We start from the raw sequence: 22,703 nt of genomic DNA, 5'->3' as shown, positions 1-22,703 counted from the left end.
CACCAAGGGGTTTTTTCCCAGTACACGGCCGGCTTTAACAGCTCTGCTGTTAAAACTCGCAGAATGCCTCGTGCATTCGTCTATAAGACGACTCCATGGCGAAAGCCACCTTCTTTCTCTTCTCAGTCGATGTATTGATCATAACGCAAGGAACCTTGCGTTATGAACATAAGGTTGTCACGCAGGCATGAACTGTGGAAATACAATTTATGAAACAACGCAAGTTGAATGAACTTTCGTCTGGCTGCAAGTTTTTCATGCAAGTTGCGCTTGATGTGCCGCTATAACGTCTAGAATTGAAACATGTGGCATTGCTTTAGATAAATTGCAGTGATTGTATAAAGATTTCAGAATGCGGGTCCCAGACTGATAAGGCGTATTCCATCTTGATCCCAATACATTGACCTTAATGATGGGGGGGGGGGGGCAGAAACGAAATTTCGGCGAATAGCATACGGTTAGCGTTGTTAATTACATTTTTGATGTGTAAAAACTTAGAGAGTGACGAGCTTATGTGGGCGCCAAGGTATTTATAGAAGGGTACAGCTTCTAGGGGAGTATTATTAGGTTACCGTTCTTCTGTGGAGTATTGCTGCGAGTTACACGCGTGCATTTTCGTTTAGATGCGCTAAGTTGTATTAACCATACGTCGCACCAGTTAGAGACAGCGCTAATATCGTCTTGCAGGAGCGAGTTATTAGAAATGTCTGAACTTTCGCCGAAGGTAACAGTCATCTGCGAAAAGGTAAATGTTAGAAGAAACTTTTCTGCGTGAATCGTTATTGCTAATTAGGAAAATAAGGGGGTCTGGAACTGATCACATCACGGTACAGAGTTAAACAGGGTGATATGGTTATTGGAAGCAATGAACTCTGACAGATTAAGGAGAAAATTCTCAAGCCATGCAAACAGGTTAGGATCAAGACTAAGCTTACTAAGTTTAAATACAACCAATTTATCACACACTTTGTCGAAAGCTTCGGCAAAGTCAATGAAAACACATTCTGCGAAACAGCCTTTGTCGAGAATAAGATGAAGGCTGTGAGTAAAAGAAAGAAGTTGAGTATCACAGGACATACTTCTTCAGAAAACATGTGCTTTCGTGAAAACTGATTATAGTCTAACTGCCTTGCTAAATGTGACGACGAAATATGCCCAATAACCTTGCAAGGAATGCTGGTGAGGGAGCTTGGGCGGAAGCTGAGGGGCTAATTTTTGCGTCCGGACCTGTAAGCCGGACCACTTTTCCGACCTTCAAGTCTGCAGGGAACTAGTGGGTGTTAAAAAGATGGAAAAACCACCCTAAAACATTGCATGCTCACAGCAGTTTCATTCTGAATCTACCTCCAAATGCAGGGAAGCGTGGCGTACCTGCCACAAACGGCCTGCATCTTCAACATGACCATCCGAGACAATGTGCTCTTCGGCAAGCGCATGGATGCCGGACGCTACTTGCGCGTCCTTGAAGCTTGTGACCTCACACGAGACATGGAACTGCTGCCTGCTGGAGATCTGACCGAAGTTGGAGAGAAAGTGCGTTGAACCGACATGCTTCGTATATATCTCATTCCTCGCTTATTAGACCCCACCGCGGTGGTCTTGAGGTTGTGGTGCTCGTCTGATGACCCGAAGGTCGTGGGATGGAATCTCGGCCGCTTTTGCCATATTTCTTTGCAGGTGAAATCCTAGAGTCCCGTGTGCTTAGCTTTAGAGAGCGAGAGAGAGAATAAGAATAAATGAAAGGCAGGGAGGTTAAGCAGGGCTGAGCCCGGTGGGCTACCCTGCACAATAGGGCGGCAAACTCACTCATGAGTCGACTCACTCAGACTCAGGCTCACGGCTCGATCTGAGTCTGAGTGAGTCCGGGTGAGAAATACGTTGGTGAGCGTGAGTCCGAATGAGTCCGGTTGAGCAAAGTTTTAGTGAGTCTGAGACCGAGTGAGTCCAGTTGAGGAAAATATTGGTGAGTCTGAGTCCGAGTGAGCCTTAAGCGCGAAATACATTTCTTGAGTGAGTCTGAGTGAGCTCCACCTTTTATTGCCGAGCTGTGGTCTTATCTACTCATCTTCAGCATTACTATCAGTCTTATTTCGTCTTACGTTTATACTCAGGTCTAGTCACTCATATCTCAACGCAGCAGAGTTCACGCGCCGCCTTAATATTTATTGATCAGAGGCGTCAGTTATGGGGGAAGTGCCATGACCTCTCCCCGCAAAATCTTTCATGGGGAGTTCTTGATAAAAACATCTCGTTAAAAACATTACATAAAAATATCCTTACTGGATTGATACCACTGATAACTTGTATTTGAAGGCACCATAGTAAAAGGCGTATTGTAGAGCACCGATTACGTGAGATATTGGCGTTAAATAGCATTGACACCATCATCGAAAAAGCTAATTTTACGCTTACAGACGCACGAGTCGACTCACTCGGACTCACTCAGAATAATGTCAAGCCGTGAGTCTGAGTTTGAGTGAGTCCAACTGAGAAATATGTTGGTGAGTCTGAGTCCGAGTGAGTCCTCAGAGCAAAACATATTTCTCGAGTGAGTCTGAGTGAGCTCCAATTTTTCTGCCTACCTATGCTCTGCACTGGGGGAGTGGGAAGGAGAGCTACAGAGGAGGAGAGAAAAGTCACTCTTTCAGCCGACGGGATAGTTCTGCGTATGATATAGCAGACGGCGAATCAATCCGGTATACTTGAGAAAACGCAACAGAGCTTTCGCTGCCTTTCAGAACTCTCATCGCCAGTCCCATAGTCCCAATATCTTATAGACAGTGAAAACGCTTCCATCCAGGTCATTTAGAGCAGTACGGAGGTGAAGCCTCTCGTTTGCGTAAGTCGGGCAGTAACACAAGAGGTGCTCAATAGTTTCATCGACGGCACAGTCGTTGCACTCGGCGTTGTCGGCCATCTCAATCTTAAATGAGTAGACGTTGGTGAATGCTACACCCAGACAACACTGTATCTTCCTCCCGGGAAAGACCAGGTAGCAGCCGCAGTCGTAGAGGTGGGTTGAGAGAATACTATCGATGGTATGTGAACTGTGATGTTTGCCACTTCTGCAGTGTCATGTTCTGCGCCAGCTTACTTAAGGTTCGAACCGCGTCAATCCTTGATAAAAGTGTAGAGACAAGCAGTGTGTCGGAACGGAACGAAAACCGAAAACGAAAAATGAAAAAAAAAAACGATAATTTTGACCGGAACAAAAACGTAACCGAAACTTTATGTATTATTTCGTTCCGCAGTAAAACCGAAATTTTTCAAATCGTTTTTCGGTTCACGAGAAAACTTGGCAATTCGGAAAAACTGCGGTCATGCAACGTGGGAATTTATGCGTATCTCAGGGTACAGTATTAGAGCGTACCTCAGGCAGGAATTACAAAGCAAAGATATCTTGAAATTGTGCGAAAAACGAAAACAGTGGCAGCCAGAGATGTTTATATTAACGCTGGTGGGCTTTTGCGCGCCTGTGACGAAGGTCAGCGTGTCGGGGATATTGTCGGCGCTGATGTTTGTTATAGCGAAAGCTGTTATGAGATCACAACATCTGATTTTGAAGCCATAGTTGTCCGCCGCCGCCAGTGTCCGTAACCGCTATCGCGTGAAATAAAAAAAAAGGAAATTAGAAACAAATTTCTAGGATCGGATGGCATATTAACCCACGCCCTCTGCTTGCCAGTCGAGTATTACACCACAGTGCCGCGCTGGTGCTTTTAACTCCTTCGCAAAAATACTCTACACAGGCGTCATGTTGGGCAAGGAATCGTGTTAATATATGTAATATTGCGTGACAGAACAGTAAAATAACAACCTGGCGTCATACAATGCGAATAGCGCAATGAGGCGGTCGTTGAATGCTTTCAACCCGTTACAAACAAACCGAAACACCGAAACCGTTAAAACCGAAACAAAAAACATTTCGTTCCGACACCCTGGAGACAAGGTTTGGTTGTGCGTGTGCTTTTCTGGCAGCTTCATCGGCGAGGTCGTTGCCGGAGATACCACAATGACTTGGGAACCAATGAAACACGACGTTGTGCCCTTTTTCAATCGCACAGTGCATCGTTTCTCGTATCTTCGACACAAGTTGTTTGTAGGATCCGCGACGAAGAGCTGACGGAAGACATTGTAGAGCCGCCTTTGAGTCGCAGAATACTGCCCATCGATTAGCCGGCAGTTGTTTGATATAGACCATCTGGTGTTCCTTAACATGCACCTACTTAGATTTAAGTACGCGTTAAGGAACACCAGGTGGTCGAAATTTGCGGAGCCCTCCACTACGGCGTCCCTCATAATCATATCGTGGTTATGGGATATAAAACCCCAACAATTATTATGTTTCGCTTATTCTGTGTCGAGCGAGGTGGTAGTGATTTTCATCATACATCGACTAAAATTCTTTCGCCGTAAAGCACCGAAATCTGTAGTTTCAACTGGCTCGTAATCTCACGAGCCTGCTTACAAGCCCACTTTCCAATGTTTCGCGATGTTGTTCAAAACTTGTGATCCTACTCATTGTGCATAGCAATATAAACGTCAAGAAAAAGGTTCCGTTTGCAGATAGGATGTACTGTGGCCTTTCACAGCTTTATGAATGATTATTTTGTGTGTGTATATGTGATCATTGTATGTATCACAGTCATCGCTCGCCACCTGGAGTCGCAAGCCAGGCGATAAACGAGGCTAACATCTGCGGCAGGGGCGTAGCCAGAAATTATTTCCGGGGTGGGGGGGGGGGGGGTGTTCAACCGTACTCTGTGTATGTTCGTGTGTGTGTCTGTATGTGTGCGTGTATATATACGCAAGCAAATTTGAAACTTTTCGGAGCGGGGGGGGGTGTATGAACTACCACCCCCCCCCCCCCTGCCTACGCCAACGTACGCCCCTGAGCTACGGGGATATCGTTAAAGGTTGCTATCTCTCTTTCGCAGCTAGTACTCTGTTTAGTATACGTAGTTACCTTTTTTTGCGAGCATTCGACCAGCGAAAAAGAAGTATGTATGGAGCTTCAGTGATATTCATTCTAAGAAGACAGGGCGTGCAAACACGGACACAAGAAAGAAATCAGGACACCACAAACGCCGACTAACAACTGAAGAGACGCACAACGGCTGGAAAGAAAGAAGGCACGAAAACTTATCTGCGCATGCCCATGCAATAGGCGAACCTATCAATCCGGCACGCGTGGGGGCCTACGTGAAAGATAACTGTTAAGGCATTTGATTTCACCTTTATGCAAGTTAATTGAGGGTTGGCTCACGCATGCGCTACCACTATTCTCGATATGCCATGCTTCAATCATCAGGCGCGTTTCTTCATTTCTATACCGGTACAACACTGCGCATTCATCGAATTTTGGCGTGCACTTACAATCTCGACAATGTAAAGATAGATTGGACGGTGAGCCTCCTGTTAGCGATCTCTTATGTTCCAACAATCTCTGGTTAATGCATCGGCCCGTCTGTCCTACGTAGAAGCGGCCGCAGCTGAAAGGGACCTTACACTCGTACGGCAATCAGTGAATTTGTTGGTGTGTTTAACGAAACAATTATCGGTCCGCTTCTTGTCAACGGCGTTAATGTTGTTTTCACGGCTGCCAATAAGCTAGGTGAGATTTGCGCCGCTGTGCAGAGGGAGAATGAGCGAGTAAAAGACAAGAAGCGGGCCGATATTTGTTTCGTAAAACACACCAACTTCTTGTTTCCACACACCGACTTCTTTCTTGTTTCCGTGTTTCCACGCCCTGTCTTTTTAGAATGAATACTTACCAACTAGCTCATCTCTCTGTTATTCTAAGCTTTAGTGATATGCTCCAATATTCTTGGACGAGAGAAAATTGGATGTAGGCGTTGTCGATGAAAAGGTGCACAGTATAGAACATAGCCCGTCACTGACTGCCTTAAGTCGCTAAACTACTTGATGGTAAATAATAAGAAATCGTCAAACAGAGAATATCGCTGTAGCCAACAGATGGCTGAATTCGTGTCGCAGGGCCGAAGACCTTTTATGGATTCGATGACTTGTCATCACGTCATGCCTCCGTCTTCCTTTCAACTTCTGTCTTGTTTGGGTAATGATTGCTAACTGATGTTTTTGTTGACATTAAAAGACGACTAAGTAAATGGCGAAGTAAACGTTCAATGGCCACCCATTTGCCATGCATTACGTTTGCGTATCCATCTACGGCAATGTTGCTTCACTTGTACATCTGAGTGGTGCCTTTGTTTGTTAGGTTTCATTTTACCCCTTTTACCTCGCCCATTATTATGTCGCTGTTATTCTGAACAATGCGCTTCCATACATCTACTGGGAAGCTTGATTTGACTACGATATCGGCTACCCCCGTGGGTTCTCTGATCCACTCTGCTGTCTATGCTGTCTCTTAAAGAGTTACGCCTATCGCTTTTTGTTCCATCGCACACTGTATAGTACCTAACTTCTTCATAAGTAGTTTTTTTTTTATTCTCCAGGTTTCTGCCCCGTATTTCAGAACTCGCAAAATACAAGGGTTGTACACTTTTCTGTTAGCTTTCACTTTATATTCCTGATGATAAAATCGATAAACGTAGCTCAATCTACCGAGCCATTGTAATAGAGTGGGCCACTCCACTAACACGTTGCGATGGCGTCGTAAGGCAATACCGGGATACATTGCATTGTCGCACTCTTTTCTGTGACTTCTATAATTTCCCGTGACTCGAACTTGCAGGGCGAAACCTTGAGCGGAGGCCAGAAGCAGAGGGTGGCACTGGCGCGCGCAGTGTACAGTGACAGCGACATCTACCTGATGGACGACACTCTAAGCGCTTTGGATGTTCACGTGGCCGCCAAGGTCTTCGCACGGGTCATCGGACGTGACGGATTGTTAAGGCACAAGGTACTTCCCAACACTTAACGATGGCGTGTTGTCCTTCCACAATCGACCACTCGTCCAGCTGGCTGAGCACGACGGAAACTGACTGTCTCTGCACTGCACCGTGGACACTGGCGCAGTCATGCCGGATTGTTTCTTGCTCGCCGCAGTGGCTGCGGTGTTGGCTGGCTACTCCTATGTGGAACGTGCCAGACACCATTGCTTACGCAGAATTAGCCAGCAAACAAATGTAGCTACTGATGTGGGTAATAAGCGCTACGAAAGGACACGCACAGGCAGAAGGTAAAACGGGGACAAGCAGCGCACAATATGTCGTATTCCCAGCAGTTTGTCCCGCTTAGCAACATTTTTCAGGCTGACAGAAACAGAAACTTCTAATCAGTTTCAGTTTCACTTTATTTCAGGCCTATCCTAAAAGGACTGAGGCTAAAAGGTTTGATAGCCTCACGGGGTCTCTTCCCTCATCAATACTCGACAACTGCAAATAAGGCTGAGAGCAACCCAGTTTGTGAGATAACGACTGATTATAACAAGTGTTGATGCGAATCAGTGAAGCGCAAAGTGATACAAAAACATTTATTCACAAAAAAAGTAGCTGAAAGAAATCTTCTAAACTGATCGTCAAAAAAAAAAAGAAAACATGTTATACAATAACCTTGACATTGCATAAAATGGAGCTGTCGCAATGAGCTTTAAGTCTGTCAAATCTCGCAATAAACAGAAGTGACAAGGCTAAAAATAAGCGCGATACATGCACGGTAATAGCAATATGTGGTAGTAATTCGTACTATTTTACGAGCGTGGTGATCGTATAGGGATGGTTAAACTCCTACATCGGCGGTTATGCATGGGAACATCCTGAATAGGTGCTTTAATTTCCTTGCTCAATCACTCCAACTGTCTAAGCCATTATATTTGTATAGGAAGAGCGCAATTTCATAATGTAGTCTATGCTTCAGTACGCGATGTCATGCAGGACTATAGTCCTGACATCGCGTTGCCGCCGTTCAGCTTTTATTTCTCTCACTTTTGGCAAAAGGGCATTCTTTAAAAACGCTAATGTTCTGTGGCGCTTAATGAGCCTTAATTCGCATATTTGATTAATTTCAAGCCATAGATGCATTAAAAATAGTTATATCTCTTCTAGGTAGTAGTTACACTTTAAACTGTAACACTCAAAATTAAAAGACTATGCCACTGCGGGACCCGCTGAAGAAGAATTATGAAGTGAGGCGACACTCATACGTGCGCAGTCTGCCACGCATAGCGCATTTGCACAAGAGCGTCGCGTTCGACTATTTATTGAGGCAAAATTACTAATGCAGTCGCCAATGTCATACAGAAGCAAGACTTTAAAACGTTACGCGTTATAAGCTTTCAAATATCTACCAGAAGAAGTGACAGCTTGTACATATCATAATGTTCACTGTGGTGGGAAACTTACTTGGAAAACTTGTATTAATATGTTTTTTTTTCAACCTTTCTCCTTCGACAGACTCGCATCATGGTTTGTAACCAAGGCGTGTTCTTGAGACACGTCGACCAGTTATTCCTGGTGTGGGAGAAAAGACTGCTTTCATTCCAAAACCTGACCGAGATGGTCACCGACCACAGGGCGCCGAAGACGCTGTTGTTCGGAAGCAGGCCGGACTCCTCAGCCAATGACAGGCGTCCCAGCGGGTAAGCTCTCACGTTATGCGGTGCTTGTAATTACTGCTGACATGTATTGAAGTCATCATCTTAAACCACTTTTGAAGCAGTGCTGTAGCTAGACACTGCTTTCCGCCTGGCTTGTGCACAATTTCTCGTGCCCACGTAGAAATAAAAAAAAGGTGAGAACTCGTATCTAAACGTGGTAACCGAGAAATGTGATCTTGTGCACCGATAGTAAGGTTTACCGAGTTTAGAATTTATGCACTCAAAGCTAATGTAGCCCTTACTTTATAGGTGCACGAAATAACGTTTATCGGTTGCCACGTTTAGAGTGTACAAATAAAGAATAAGTAAACTCAATTGCTTGATTGAAATAAAAAAGAATGTTTTTTTTTAGTTTTTCTTGAAATATTTCTCATTTCTGCCAAACCCCTCTTTCTACAAGCCGTGCGAGAGTGGAAATCGTCACCTTAAGAATGCGTCTCAGTGTTTGATAATCACGATTTTAATTCCCGACCGTGTTTGTGAGAATGTGTCATTGTTTTAATTTTGTTCACGCTTTTTATGACCCCTGATAATGTTAACTCATTGTTCGTTATACCTTGATGTTAACCTTGTCATATGTGTTTTTTCGCTTGCTACTGTTAGCAATTTAGCACATCGTGCCCAGACTACCTCGTCTGTGATAGCTCCTCTGGGGCAACGCGCCTATTTCGTAAATAAATAAATAAATAAATAAATAAATAAATAAATAAATAAATAAATAAATAAATAAATAAATAAATAAATAAATAAATAAATAAGCAAACAAACAAACAAACAAATAAGTAAGTAAGTAAATAAATAAATAAATAAATAAATATATTTCATCGATGTTGTAGTTTATTTCTTGAAGCTTGTTAATATTCTTGTCTTTAATTTTAAAATGTGGCTCTGTTACGTCTTAGCACCTTAAATATTCGTGTGCTTCTTTTACCTTTTCTTGCTGTTTATTTCGGTCAGAAATCATCGTTATTGTACGTTGCATCCGGTTACGGAATATGGGTGGAACCTGCTTAAGAAGACATTGTCAAAAAAAAAAACATTCTTGTCACGCGGATACTCATATAAATTAGCGGCAGAGATTGTCTTAAAAAACAATTTCTTGTCTTTCAGATATGCCCATGAAATGGCGGAAGAAGATTGTGTATTTGGAAAGCTCACCACAGACGAAACACGGAATAGAGATTTAGTAGGTATAGCATATTCTTTCTTTATTCGATGCATGCGATATTAGACACTATTGTGGAACCAATGTTCTTCATGGAGCCCTTGATTTCGTTACTTAATTCCTGCCCGTGGATCTTCAAGAAAGAAAGAAAGACACGAAAACTGAAAATCCTAGAAAGAAGGCATAAATCTTCATAGCTGTTCGAGGGTACTGTACATATATAAATATTTGATTAACAATGCTAATATTAGGCTAAAACGATAAATAAATAAAGAAAAGCAACTGTATCCAGAAGTGGCATGGCGCTTTGTACTCATCGGGAAAGAAGGGGCAGAAACTAGGAAGAGGTAAAGAAACAACGGAATGAGACATTACAACGACGAAAGCAACCACAAAGGACAGTGTGCAAATATAGGAACAGAACGAATGAACTCACTGTGAAACAATTTTTAACTGAGGTCTTGTCATTTGCAAGCTAAGAGAGATGTATTGCGTCGTGCAGAAGCCAAGTGAATTACTTTTGGAAAGGTATATAGGAGGCCGCATCGAGCGTTGCTAAACCACATTGTGCAATTCCAGCAGCACAGACGTTAAGCAGAAGACGCGAAACTGACCAAAGTAGAAATTGAACAAAATTCTATGGAGTCTCTTACACTTTCGCTAGGAGACTTGAAGGCCTTGGAACCGATGCAATGGCGTAGCCAGCGCATGGGGGACGACAACTCTTCCGGAAGTTAAGTTTTACATGTGTGTATATATACACGTGCACGTAAAAACGCGTACACGAGCATACATGAAGTATGATTGATCCCCCCCTCCCCTCTTTTTCCGAAAAAAAAAAACGCTACTGCACCAGTGCGCTGAAGACTGACACGTACCCGTATTTCGCTTTGTCTGCGTCCTCATTACCCAAGGTGTCGGTTTTCTTGTGGTTAGTGGTCTGGCGAACCAGCTTTTCCTCTAGCGTCAGTATATTAACTCTATACCTGCTAACCGCCGTCTGTAGGCGTAGCCACTTTTTCTTTAACACACACGCCGGCGCCACCGGCGCCTCTGGGAAAATGTCAGTGACGCGTGCCGCGCTGCCGTCATATGACTGAACTGCCGTTCGCGTTGACGTCATCACGTGTCTGAACGTTACGTGACGATGGACGGATCTTTCGCCTCATGAGCGGTATAAAGATATCGGCTTAAAAAAAAAAAGCGGAGGCATCAATTCGCCTCAGAACACCATTTACCTGGTGCCCCGACAATTAAAGATTTGTGAAGCAACCTAGATTGGCGTTGAAGCTTACCTCTAGCGAAAACGGCGCTACGAAATGTTGCTAGAAACCTAACTGTGAGATTGACAGAAGGAATTATCGAATCTTGATGGCTGACGTCGATTTCACGTTTTGTGGCGCTGCTCATTCGGCAGAGTGCATTCGATCTTGCCCGGGCCCTGGTGACCATGTCGGGCGTCTGCTTTCCTCTGGCCGTTCTCAGCATCGTGGCACGTGCGGTGGCCGTGGCAATGTTCCTCTGCTGGATCAAGATGTGGACCGACGCGGCCGCCACTCCCGACAACGGAGGGTATTCTGACGCCACTTGGGTCACGGTACTTGGCGCACTTTGCGTCTGCGACTGTAAGCACACTTCTCTGTCATAGCGTAGTTTAGCGCAAAAAACAGGCAACAGACGAGTGAGAGGACAAGGACACAGCGCATTCTTCCAACTAAAGTTTATTGGATTGGGACGCATGTATATATACACGCAGGGAAAGCAAGAAAAGAAAAAAACCAAGAAGTAAAAACCGAAAGGTGAAAAGAATAAAAGTGCCGATAAGTCACACACGTGTGCCAACACCGCCCCCCTTCCCATGTCTCGCCAAAAACAAAAGCTCTTTGTCAGAAAGATGCAAGGAAGGCGTGCTTACGCATGCGTCCCCAGACCGTTTAATTTCCTCAGCCTCGATGATTTCCCTCACCCTTTGGTCCCGACTGCGTGCAAGGACCGCAGTGTTATCAAAGAGGGGCCTACACTCACAATCCCGCACGTGGATGCCGAGGTGCCCCGATACTCGAGGCTGAGGAAATTAAATGGTCTGGGGACGCATGCGTAAGCACGCCTTCCTTGCATCTTTCTGACAAAGAGCTTTTGTTTTTGGCGAGACATGGGAAGGGGGGCGGTGTTGGCACACGTGTGTGACTTATCGGCACTTTTATTCTTTTCACCTTTCGGTTTTTACTTCTTGGTTTTTTTCTTTTCTTGCTTTCCCTGCGTGTATATATACATGCGTCCCAATCCAATAAACTTTAGTTGGAAGAATGCGCTGTGTCCTTGTCCTCTCACTCGTCTGTTGCCTGTTTTTTGCGCTAAACTACGCTATGACTGACTCGTTCCAACTCGCCCAACAAGCAACGTTGCTAAGTTACACACTTCTCTGCTTCCCGGTTTTCCGCACATTCCCTAAAATCGGTGGACAGGGAAATGGTCTATAAAAGGGGCATTGGGGAATGACGTAGGGAAAAGTCGTTACTTGTGCGGCTCGTGAAGGGGGCGCGGTCACCGTTTGTAGGGAAGGGAACGGTGGAGAGTGAGGGAAGTGTCCCTAGTAGAGGACGTGCTGTGAGCTTGGCACTGCACCACTGGTAGGACAGAAAGAAAGATGTGCAGGCCAGGTGTGCATGTTGAAATTTATGTCAAGCGTTTCGTGGAGCGGGTAGTTGAATGTTAGAAGGGAATAAGAACATTGTTCATTGTCGTCAAACACAACTTATAAGATCTTGTAATGTTTGTTGACATCACTGTCACAAGATAGGCCGAATGGCAAACACAAGTTCATGAGAATGCTACCACGAGACGTCAATGCACATATGTTCCGAAGGCGATGTTCGTCGAGGAAAAGATCGTGAAGAGGCATGCGGAGAGAATAATAACACGAAAGTGGCTCAAGACGACTTTGTTCCCCGGAATTTCATTTCCATACTTCTCATTCAGCATGCAATTCATTTTTTCTCACTTTATTTAGCACCCGTGTGTCGCATCGTCATGAGCGAACTCGAGCGATCGTAGCCAAATTTTCCACAGTCCCTAGATGCGGCATATCCATTGTGCAGCTTTCGACCTCTTGCTGTGGCTAATTCAAAGCATACGCTCGCAGTGATGTTTGGCTCTCTGGCTGGCTTTCTGCTGGCGCTGTCTTTCCGGCGGCTGTCTTCGCGTCTGCATGGCGCCATGCTCCGGAGCGTGCTTCTCTCGCCCGTCTCCTTCTTCGACGCGACGCCCCGCGGAAGACTGCTGAACCGATTCTCCGCCGACCTCAATTATGTCGACTGCCAGTTCTACGTGACGACCAAAGAGGTGTTGCAGACCATCACGGTGGTACTAGCCAGGTTGGCCGTCGTGGGAAGTCAGACTCTTACAGCTTGCCTCCTAGGAGTGGTCGCCACTGGCGTCTACCTTGTCATAGTGGTGAGTGGGAAACTTGATGCCTTACAGCAATTCCATACCGACAATTGAAAGCAGAATTTCATTCACATTTTGCGGCACCTGCAATAGTTAATATAACTACGATTTCTTCAGTGTATTTCTCCGACACAAATGGGCCCAATCGCATTTTACAGCACAAGCTCTTATTGGCTCATTACAATAGCCGATTTAGGTGGTGTTTCCGCCGCCGCCTGTGTCCGTCGCTGTTATCGCACTTAATCACAATAATATCGGACATGGGTATCCTTCATGGGAGTTAACTATTCTGCCTTAGAGACACGGCAGTGCTTAAAACTGCTTTGGAAAAATAAAAGAAAGAAAACCTCCAGGCCTGCGCAGAATACGCACGATAGTCACAGCGTATGTTGGAGGAGCGTCCACGCTAGCAGCAAAAAGGGGGAGTTTCGCGGTGTGCTGCACAAAATGAGTCCAGACCGAATTCTTCGCAAAACTTCGCTTGCTGCAATTCGAATCACCAATCAGGAGCGACTAGGCTAACGTCACGGAGCCATAGTGACGGGACCGCCACCCCCTGCACCGAGTTTTCAATCGAGACTGCTCGCAGGCAGGCCCGTAGCAAGGAATTTTTTTCGGGGGGGAGGGGGGGCACTTGCTGAAAACCTTGACTTTTTGAGAAAAACACCTATTTCTATTATTTATTTTTGGTAACTTCACGAAAATTTCGGGGTAAGCCCGGGACCTTAGCACCTCCCCCCCCCCCCTCCCCCCCTGGCTACGGGCTTGCTCGCAGGGCAACCAAAGCGCGACTGACCAAACAGAAAACAGCGGACACTCTCGGTGTTGCTCGCCGTTCTGAAAGAGCGCGAGATCTCGTTGCACTGCCGCGCGGCAACACACTTGCCACGGCGGCCTTCGCAGCGAGGAGTTGACGCGTGCGTTTTCCCGCTAGCGTGGCCGTACCTTACAGGAGTAGTGACACAAAATTTTGAAGGCGGGATAAGTTGTAGGATAGATTTGTGTGGACACGCACGCATCACCTACGAAATATCAACGGATAATATAGCCTAGAACATATTTAAAATCAATTTTAAACTGCGTATCGCGCCACGAGTGGGTGGTTTAATGTTTCCCACTCATCACAAGTGGCTCATCCATTATTAATCGTCATCAGCGAAATGACTATCAACAAAGCGTGCACCTACGTTGGTGCACATATCGCCTTACAGTCGCTTGGTAAAACTCCTGATGTCACACAGTGTGAATTGCGTAATCGGTGGGAGCTTTAAAGCAGCGAAACCACCGCACAAGCCTGGCCAGCAAAATGGGCTGTGCCACAATTATACAGGAGTTCAGAATGCGCTCTTAAGAGGCCGCTTACGATTGCGCTGCGTTTTGTGCGCAGGCCTGGAGTTTTTTGGCTCTCGGCTTCTTTGGTATAAGTTGATGGCGAGAAGACAATGCCCCGCTCCAACGTCCCACATGGAGTTGACGAAGTGCAAACGTTTATACCCATGACAGCATTACAGTCTTCTTGCAATTGCAGTAGGGCCAGGTACTTTGATTACAGAAAAAAAAACCGCCAATCAAGAGCTAAGGACACAGTTCATGAAAATATTATATTGACGTTCTCTTCTCCCATACGGCAGTCTTGCTCGGTGAACAGATTGATCATAAGTATTCTATATTGGTAGAAATCACTGCGCCAGACCTTGAACCTCACGAATCAATCGGCCATTAGACCGATGTGATAGGCTTACAACAAGAGAAGTGAGCTATTTGATTTGAGCGAAGTACAAGAGAAAAACGACCACACAGACCTTGTATAAGCAGACTATATATGTGTGTAAAAGATAATGTACCTTTAGCATGCTCTAGACGAACTCAAATGTGCTTCCCCTTCTTTGAGCATTTTCACACCATATTTTTCCCTTTAGGTAGCCATAATAAGGTAACAAATGGTGATTGTACAAGCATACCGAAGTAGGTCCAAGAGTCAACGGACTGTGACCGGGGAATGACATCTTGTTTGAGTTGATCGTTGGTCGGCTTACGGGGTTTAACGACCCCAAGCGACTCGAGCTATGAAAGGCGCCGTGGTGGAGGGCTCCGTATAACTTCGACCACACGGAGTCCTTGAACGTGCACTGAGATCGCACAATACACGAACCTCTAGCATTCCGCCTCCCTCGAAATGCAACCACCGAAGACGCGGTATCGAACCCGCGTCTTTAGGATCAGCAGCCTACCACCGTAACTAAAGTTAAAGTGAAGTAGAACGTGTTAATGTAAAGCAGCTATACGCAAACGCAAAAGAAACCATATTACGTGAGTCACCAGATAAAGTACGAAGAAATATTTTAGTAATGAAAACATATTTGCCTTTGCATATTTGCCTTCACGCAGCAGTGAACGAGTACACACAGAGGAGTAGGCATATGATGACACACAGCGCGAACTTTCAACAGAGGGCTTATTTCTGCTTTTGTGGATGTGGTAAAGTAGCTGAGCTTAAGGTCTTTTTTTCTCTTTGTATGCAGGCATAAAGAATGCCGACGTTGAACTTTGATTCCAACATGATCCATAGGTGTAGACATGAATCTGGTCTACATATTTAGTATAAATTAGGGGTGTGCGAATATTCGAAAGTTTCGAATATCCGTCGAATATTACATTAGATATATTCGTATTCAATTCGAAAATCGTGTATTCGAATAGTTCGAATATTCGATAACTTCGAATATTCGAAAAATGCGAATATGCGATTTGATAATCATGCATAAAATAACTCGTCTTCCACACTTCTGCTGCGTTCGTATCGCTAAAAACGTTGCCGAGAGGAGCGATAAACATCGTAAGTACACGGAGGCACGATATCTGCCTGCGACGAGCGCCCTAATTTATTGGGGCGCTCGTCGATTTATTGCTGGTGCATCTCCGACGTGCAGCGCTGTTGGCGATCATGTAACCGTACATTTTCAATATTATGCGGCCGTAACGTGCCGCACTACCATTCGTTCACTATGCGGGACCACTTCTGAAGAAAGACAGTGACCCACGTGACTAGTGGCGGACTGTAGGCACCTTGAGATACCCCAGTCTGGCAAAGCTTTGCCCCATGTATACTCCCTATACCAGCCACTTCTGTTCCAAGCGAGCGTGCCTTTTCAGTGGCAGGGGGGGGGGGGGGGGGTTGCCTCTGTTAGAAGGGAGCGCCTGCTGCCTGATCATGTGGAGTAACTCATATTTCTTCATGATAACATCTAGTCATTACTTTCATTGTGCCGTGATATTTGCGTGTGTTGTGATGTGCATTGTGCTAGCCTGGACATTGTGTTCTGGATATAGCAGTGTATGTTGTGTTGCCAGTCAGGCTGTTAATGTTTTTTTTTTCGAATAGTTACATGTTAAATAAAATATTGTTACTGGTGGCATTTTTCCTTTGATATTCGATATTCGATTCGATATTCGAAGGCGGATATTCGTATTCGATTCGTATTCGAAAAATATGATATTCGCACACCCCTAGTATAAATATGTGATAGGGTTAATCGCAATTATGAGTACCTCATTCTTACGAGCTAATCTCGGAATTGAAGTTACAATTTCTGGAATTGAGAGCCGCCGTGGGGGATGAGACGCGCATGGAGACTCGTGCGTGGGCAGTAAGTTGTTGCACCGTACTGTACTTCCATGTATCCCTGCGGCGGTTCTCTCCTGAATAGCTCGGTATAGAGGATGGTTTGCGTGTTGAGTTGTCAAACGAAAATAATGCCGACAAGTTTCTGTGAATCTCAGGGCATGGAAAGTTGGCTGACGGGACTCAGCGATTACCAAAGCACTGGCGGACGCTCGTGGTACTCCAAGACGTGTCGACAGCCAGGTCCTCTTCGCTGGGTAGTTCTCAGCGACTCAAAATTCTCATTAGCCTGTTTAAAAGGAATCAGCTTAGGAAACAAAGGCAGCATGCTGACATACGAAATACAGAAGACATACGCTATAGCCTGCGAGATATTTAAACCACGGCGCAATGTTCCAGTGGGTTCCAAGTCACTGTGAAATCATAGGAAACAATACAGCTGTAAACATTTTGTAAACATTGCTGCGCGCGCAGTAGTGCAATTTTTGGAGGAATCAGAAATATCACAAAAGTACTAAATGTGATAAAGTTTGGTTCGCGTTATTGTTAACCTGTATGCTAGGCACAATATTCTCGTTTGAGCAGATAATTCTTTGTGAGAACCTAATTGTTGCAGTTACATTGCGATATTTAAGAGCAACTTCCCCAGTGACATGATCGGCTATGGCAACATCTTAGTGAACCGTTATGTTTTGTGTGAACATTTCAATCGTGTGAATACTTGCCTTTGTGAATACTTGCCTGAATATGTGCCTTTGTACTGTACTGTAGCCTTGTGTTTGTTTTTCTACAACCATTGTGCAAGAGAAGAGTATTAGCCGGCGCCACGTATTGGCACCAACCTCTCCTTATAACAATAAAAAAAGGCTTATTTTCCAGCAGTACTTATAGACTTTCGCATCGATAGGTACGGGAACATTTCATAGCAAAAAGCATAAATGAGCACTTTTTCTTTGCGAGTTTATCTACTGAGCAAACAAAATTTCACGTGGTACGAAGATAATGAGCCTCCTTTTCAGATAATTGTACTTTGTATTATCTTGGTACCAGGTGAAATTTTGTTTGCTCGGTAGATAAGTCCGCAAAGAAAAAGTGCTCCTTTATGCTTTTTGCTATGAGATGTTCACATGCCGCCCAGTGGTTATGACACTCGACTGCTGACCCGAAAGTCGCAGGATCGAATCCCGGCAGCGGCGGCCGCATTTCGATGGAGGCGAAACGCTAGAGGCTCGCGTGCCTAGATTTAGGCACATGTTAAGGAACACCATATGGTCAAAATTTACGGAGCACTCCACTACGGCGTCCCTCATAATCATACCGTGGTTTTGGGACGTAAGACCTCAGCAATTATCATTATTATCTTCACGAGTCAGTCTATGTGAAGTACTGCTCGAAAACGAAAATAAACCTTTTGTTCAAAGTTAGCGCTGTGTGTCGTCAGATGTCTCCTTCTCTGTGTGTTCATTGCTGCACTATTTCGAAGTGGAAATGACATCCAACCTGACGGATACTTGCCTTCACGCAGACAGTGAGTGTGCGGGCTGCCAACGTACTTCGCTCCCTGGACACAGCCTGCGTGTCTCGCATGCTGCAGCACCTGACCGAGACCCGAGACTCGATGAGTAGCGTGCGCTGCTACGGCGCTGTGAGGCTCGTGTGCCGGCGCTTCTACCGCCTCCTGGACGGTGCCATCACATATTTCTGGGCCTTGGCAGGGTCCGTGCGCTTCACGCGCGTTGCCGGAGGATTTGCTGGCCTCTGTGCCGTCCTCACCCTGGTGCTGGTCATGCTCTTGTCGACCACGCCTCTCTCACCGAGTGGAATTGGCCTGTCGCTCAGCTCAGCGATGTCGGTGAGCTTCTCGTGGTTTCTCTCTGCAGGGGCTGTCGACTGTGCGGTGGAGGTGGCGCAAGTAGTACTTGCTATTTCGTTTGTTAGCGTATGTTCAACGATATATAGTTCGTATGTACGTGCATTTTGTAAATGACGAATGTAAGACCGCTTATATATATATATATATTTTTTTCGTTACATCAATAGATTCCAATGCTACTGTCGGCCATCAATGCGTCCATTTTCTTTTGCTTGATGTCTTCTATCGCTTTCGAGCGCTCAGTGGAGTACACCAGGCTACAACCCGAGGTAAGAAATATTTTCGCACGTGTGGTTTATTTTAAGCAGCGCGTGTCGGAAGTGAATAACCTAATGCAGTGCCAGCATCGCCCAAGTACTTCAACACTGACAGCGGTGGCAACGTATTAGAGGAATACGTTGAAATGATCTGTCACCAACAGGGCGGGCTTTTGATAATATTGCCAAAATTTCATCTCTCGAATTTTGCGCAATCGTTTTTGCTTTGCGCTGTCGGTATCCATGTGAAGTGGAATTATAGAGTCATTAACTGTCCCCTTAAAAACTGCGTTATTTATACTCACTTTGATTTCTGTTTGTTCTCGATTTTAGGACGGCTGCGATGCGGATGACATGCAGCCGAAGGTCACAAGCACCTCACTGGCCTCGTGGCCAGACCGCGGAAGGATAGTGTTCGACAATTTCACCGCGTCTTACAATCCCGGCATGGGTCCACCCATTTTGAAGAGCCTTACTTTTGTTATAGAAGCTCGTGAGAGGGTAAGGCGTTCTGTGTCTACTATATTCTTCTCGCGCGTGTAATTACATTAGTCAATGCTAATACATTTGCATGAGGCTACGCTTTATACGCCTTTGTAAATATATGCTAAGCTTGTTTTCACGCCAACCTGTATTTGTCGGAAGGGCATTGTTTATATGTACGTACAAAGAATGCATTATTTCCGTACGATATTAAAGGGGTACTGGCACAATATTTCGCGGGATCGATTCCGGTGAACATGCGTACATCATCTGCAAAATACCAACAGCGAATATAGCTTGGAAGTTATCATAAATGAATTTTGAAGTTTGCGTGAGCGATCGACATCCTCGCGCTACTGGAAGATTCAAAGGGGACACTTGGGGACCCCCTACTTCCCTCACGTGACCACGCTGCAACAAGTTATGATGACGTCATAGCCGCCATGTTTTTTTTTTTTTTTTTGCCGCGTTCGCTCCAGCAGCCTCCTTCTCGGCGGCTGCTCGCGAACCGCGCGGAAGTGCGCCACATTTCTTTGTGGTGACGTGATCGAGCGCTGCACCCGCTAGGTGGTGATAGGTGCACCCATAGGCTTGTCGTTTTTGAAACCGAAACTGACACTGGTCGGTAATGAGAAGCCTGTAATTAATTATCTGTAGAGCGCTGCAGCAAACGATGTGCCGTGTTATGACTAACAGGCCCCCAGCAACACATTGCAGCAAAAAAAAAAAACGCGGGGCCAAAATTTTTGTGTCAGTACCCCTTTAAGTGTAAGCTTTACCTCGGAGGACGCTACATAAGCACCTGCAAAGAAGAAGCCGCTCTTTTGAGCCTAACTTGAATAATTTTGACGAGCTTTTTCATGTTTAAAAGAAAACTATAAAAATGTGTAAGAAGTGTAGTTCTTATATAGTCGAATTTTATAAAATATATCACGAACAAAATATCTCCAGAAAAGAAACTCGCAAGACTCACCAATAAAAAAATATCACATATATCTACACTGTGGAATCAGCTTTACGGAAAGCTGCAGAGTGTAGTACGGATCATAGAAAAGGCTTCTCTTTCACTTATATAAACTGCATCTGTAGAGCAATATCTCTAAAGTAGACACAATTAATATACGAACATCACTCTAATATATGCAATGAATTTTAGGTGGGGCTTGTGGAAAGTTTTTCTTTTTGCGATCACTCTAACACTTTCATGTAACCTGTAAACTCATATATCCGATTTGTCCGCTTTAGGCGTTTTGCTAGACTTCACAAATCTGCGTTAGCTGTTCATTTCTTCTTTTTTTTTACTATATATAAGAGTTTGCATACGTCAGGTACGATTTCTCATAACAGTGGTTTTCGGCACTTTCTGTAAAGCATTCGAGGCGCTCAAGCAATATCCTGTTTACTGACTGATTGGCCGACTTGAGCATCGTGAGCTGCATAGTTACCGCGGCCGCCGCCGGATGCCACGACGTACCCGCGCGCTCGCTCGCGATCACGCTGAAAGTAAGCCAGGCGGTCGAAGATAAAAGAAAGTGCTCAAAGTCACGACGCGTGTTGAGGAACAGGCGTAGCTTCTTGCCCCCTTGCCATCCACGCCCTTCCCCCCGCTTTGCGTAGCTTTCAGCACGCTCGCTGGCACTAAGAGGGAGAGCGCTTAAAGCGTGCGACAAATCCTCGTAACTCCGCTCGTACTTGACAGATTCATTTTTTTTTTTTTGCGGCAGTTGGTTCTTGAGGCAATAAACACGTTCTATGAAGCCATTCGATAATGACTTGGTAAAATGTCGCACGGCCCCTTTAACATGTGTGCATGTGGCCGATAGCCTCCCGTGGCCTTGCATCCCCCGTTTCCAGCAATACTCAACATGAGGTGAACGCGTTATCTTGAATGTGAGAGTCGTTGATAGACATTTTTAAAATTGTAGGTAGGTGTGGTGGGGCGCACCGGAGCGGGAAAGTCATCACTTATTCTGGCCCTTCTTCGAGTGCTAAAGCCTTCGGAAGGACGCATTGTCATCGACGGCATAGACATCTCCTCGGTTCCCCTTCGGGAACTGCGCTCTGTCATCACAGTTATCCCACAGGTGAGTACGCCATCTCAGAGAAGTTGGTGGAAATTATGCAGATCTGACGCACATTTTGAAATCTACGTAAAGTAAAATTACGTTTATTTGTTTCAATAAGTTCCATAAAAGTGCTCAACTTCGGCAACGTGTATTGCAGCATAGCGATTATGGACTTGCCGACGGAGTACATTACGTACGTACATTATTGCACCCAGCCATCTCCACGATAGCATCAGAAACTGTGAAATAACATATTTAGTGCCTTGTTGGTGCGTAATGACAATATTATTAGGCGCAAGAGAACACACGACACAAAAGAAGTATATCACTGGAAGGATACTGAAATGATGTCAGATGAGGAAGAAGGGTGCGTTAGTGAAGCGTCTGTCACTCTACACTCGAATGCATTTAGGTACATCGACGCGTATATCAGATAGTCAGTCTGTTGTCATACTCATATCTTGTTTATGTTTAACGAATATGCGCATGTGCGTGCACTATATATAATTCAAAACGACGTTGTGGAATAAACACTTGAAAGTAGCGGTTGCCCCTTGTGTAACCGCCTTTTGTGTCTTGGCCTCACTAATATCGTCAGAAACTGTAGATAAGCTTGAAGTGGAGTAAGGTACGTAACCTAACCTTATGTTATTCCAACGTGCAGGTTTCCACAGAGTTTGGCGCTTTCACATGGAACGCATTCTCGTTTCTTTCTTTCTTTCTTTTTGCATCTCTGTTTATCTTCTTTTAATCCTCGCTTTTCCCTCATTGCAGCGTAGCAAGCCGCAAACTCTCATCTGGTTAACCTCCCTACCCTTCCCTTTTCTCCCTCGTTTTCTATTTGCCTATTTGGTGTCCCAGGGCTTCGAGTTGTCGTTGTTAATCAATAGACTCTCGCTCTGCGATCTGTTAGCCTCGTGGTTAGTTCGATTGAAGATTGACCTCCCGGAAAAGGCATTCGTCCCTGGTTCGACGATGAAGTTTTCTTTTAGAGAAATGCACATGGATTTCGCTTTCAACTTTGTGCTACAAGTGGATGGCAGACAATCCTTTCATCAGCTGTATTGTACCATTATCTCCAGTATCGGCCATCCTTACTCGGCCAGATGATGCAAGAACGTAATGATGCATGATGCAAGAACGTAATACAGTCTGAATCTTACAGTCCACTGTGAAACACACGCACACACACACACACACACACACACACAC

General features: G+C 45.1%; 1 protein-coding gene across 1 annotated transcript in view; it reads left to right on the top strand.

Annotated features, from left to right (window-relative positions):
* Positions 1 to 22,703, top strand: part of LOC119399230 (ATP-binding cassette sub-family C member 2) — an 85,309-nt gene that overhangs the window by 52,951 nt on the left and 9,655 nt on the right. The window contains exons 13-22 of the mRNA XM_049417584.1: positions 1,339 to 1,533; positions 6,716 to 6,883; positions 8,376 to 8,560; positions 9,689 to 9,764; positions 11,161 to 11,340; positions 12,873 to 13,196; positions 18,338 to 18,664; positions 18,853 to 18,954; positions 19,276 to 19,443; positions 21,351 to 21,509. Of these exons, the coding sequence (XP_049273541.1) occupies positions 1,339 to 1,533; positions 6,716 to 6,883; positions 8,376 to 8,560; positions 9,689 to 9,764; positions 11,161 to 11,340; positions 12,873 to 13,196; positions 18,338 to 18,664; positions 18,853 to 18,954; positions 19,276 to 19,443; positions 21,351 to 21,509 (1,884 nt within the window). The remainder of the gene's footprint in view (positions 1 to 1,338; positions 1,534 to 6,715; positions 6,884 to 8,375; positions 8,561 to 9,688; positions 9,765 to 11,160; positions 11,341 to 12,872; positions 13,197 to 18,337; positions 18,665 to 18,852; positions 18,955 to 19,275; positions 19,444 to 21,350; positions 21,510 to 22,703) is intronic.

Source organism: Rhipicephalus sanguineus, chromosome 7, assembly GCF_013339695.2.
Source record: "Rhipicephalus sanguineus isolate Rsan-2018 chromosome 7, BIME_Rsan_1.4, whole genome shotgun sequence".
Classification (NCBI taxonomy): domain Eukaryota; kingdom Metazoa; phylum Arthropoda; class Arachnida; order Ixodida; family Ixodidae; genus Rhipicephalus; species Rhipicephalus sanguineus.
The sequence above is the reverse complement of the archived record's forward strand: the minus strand, read 5'-3'. Positions and strand labels throughout refer to the sequence as shown.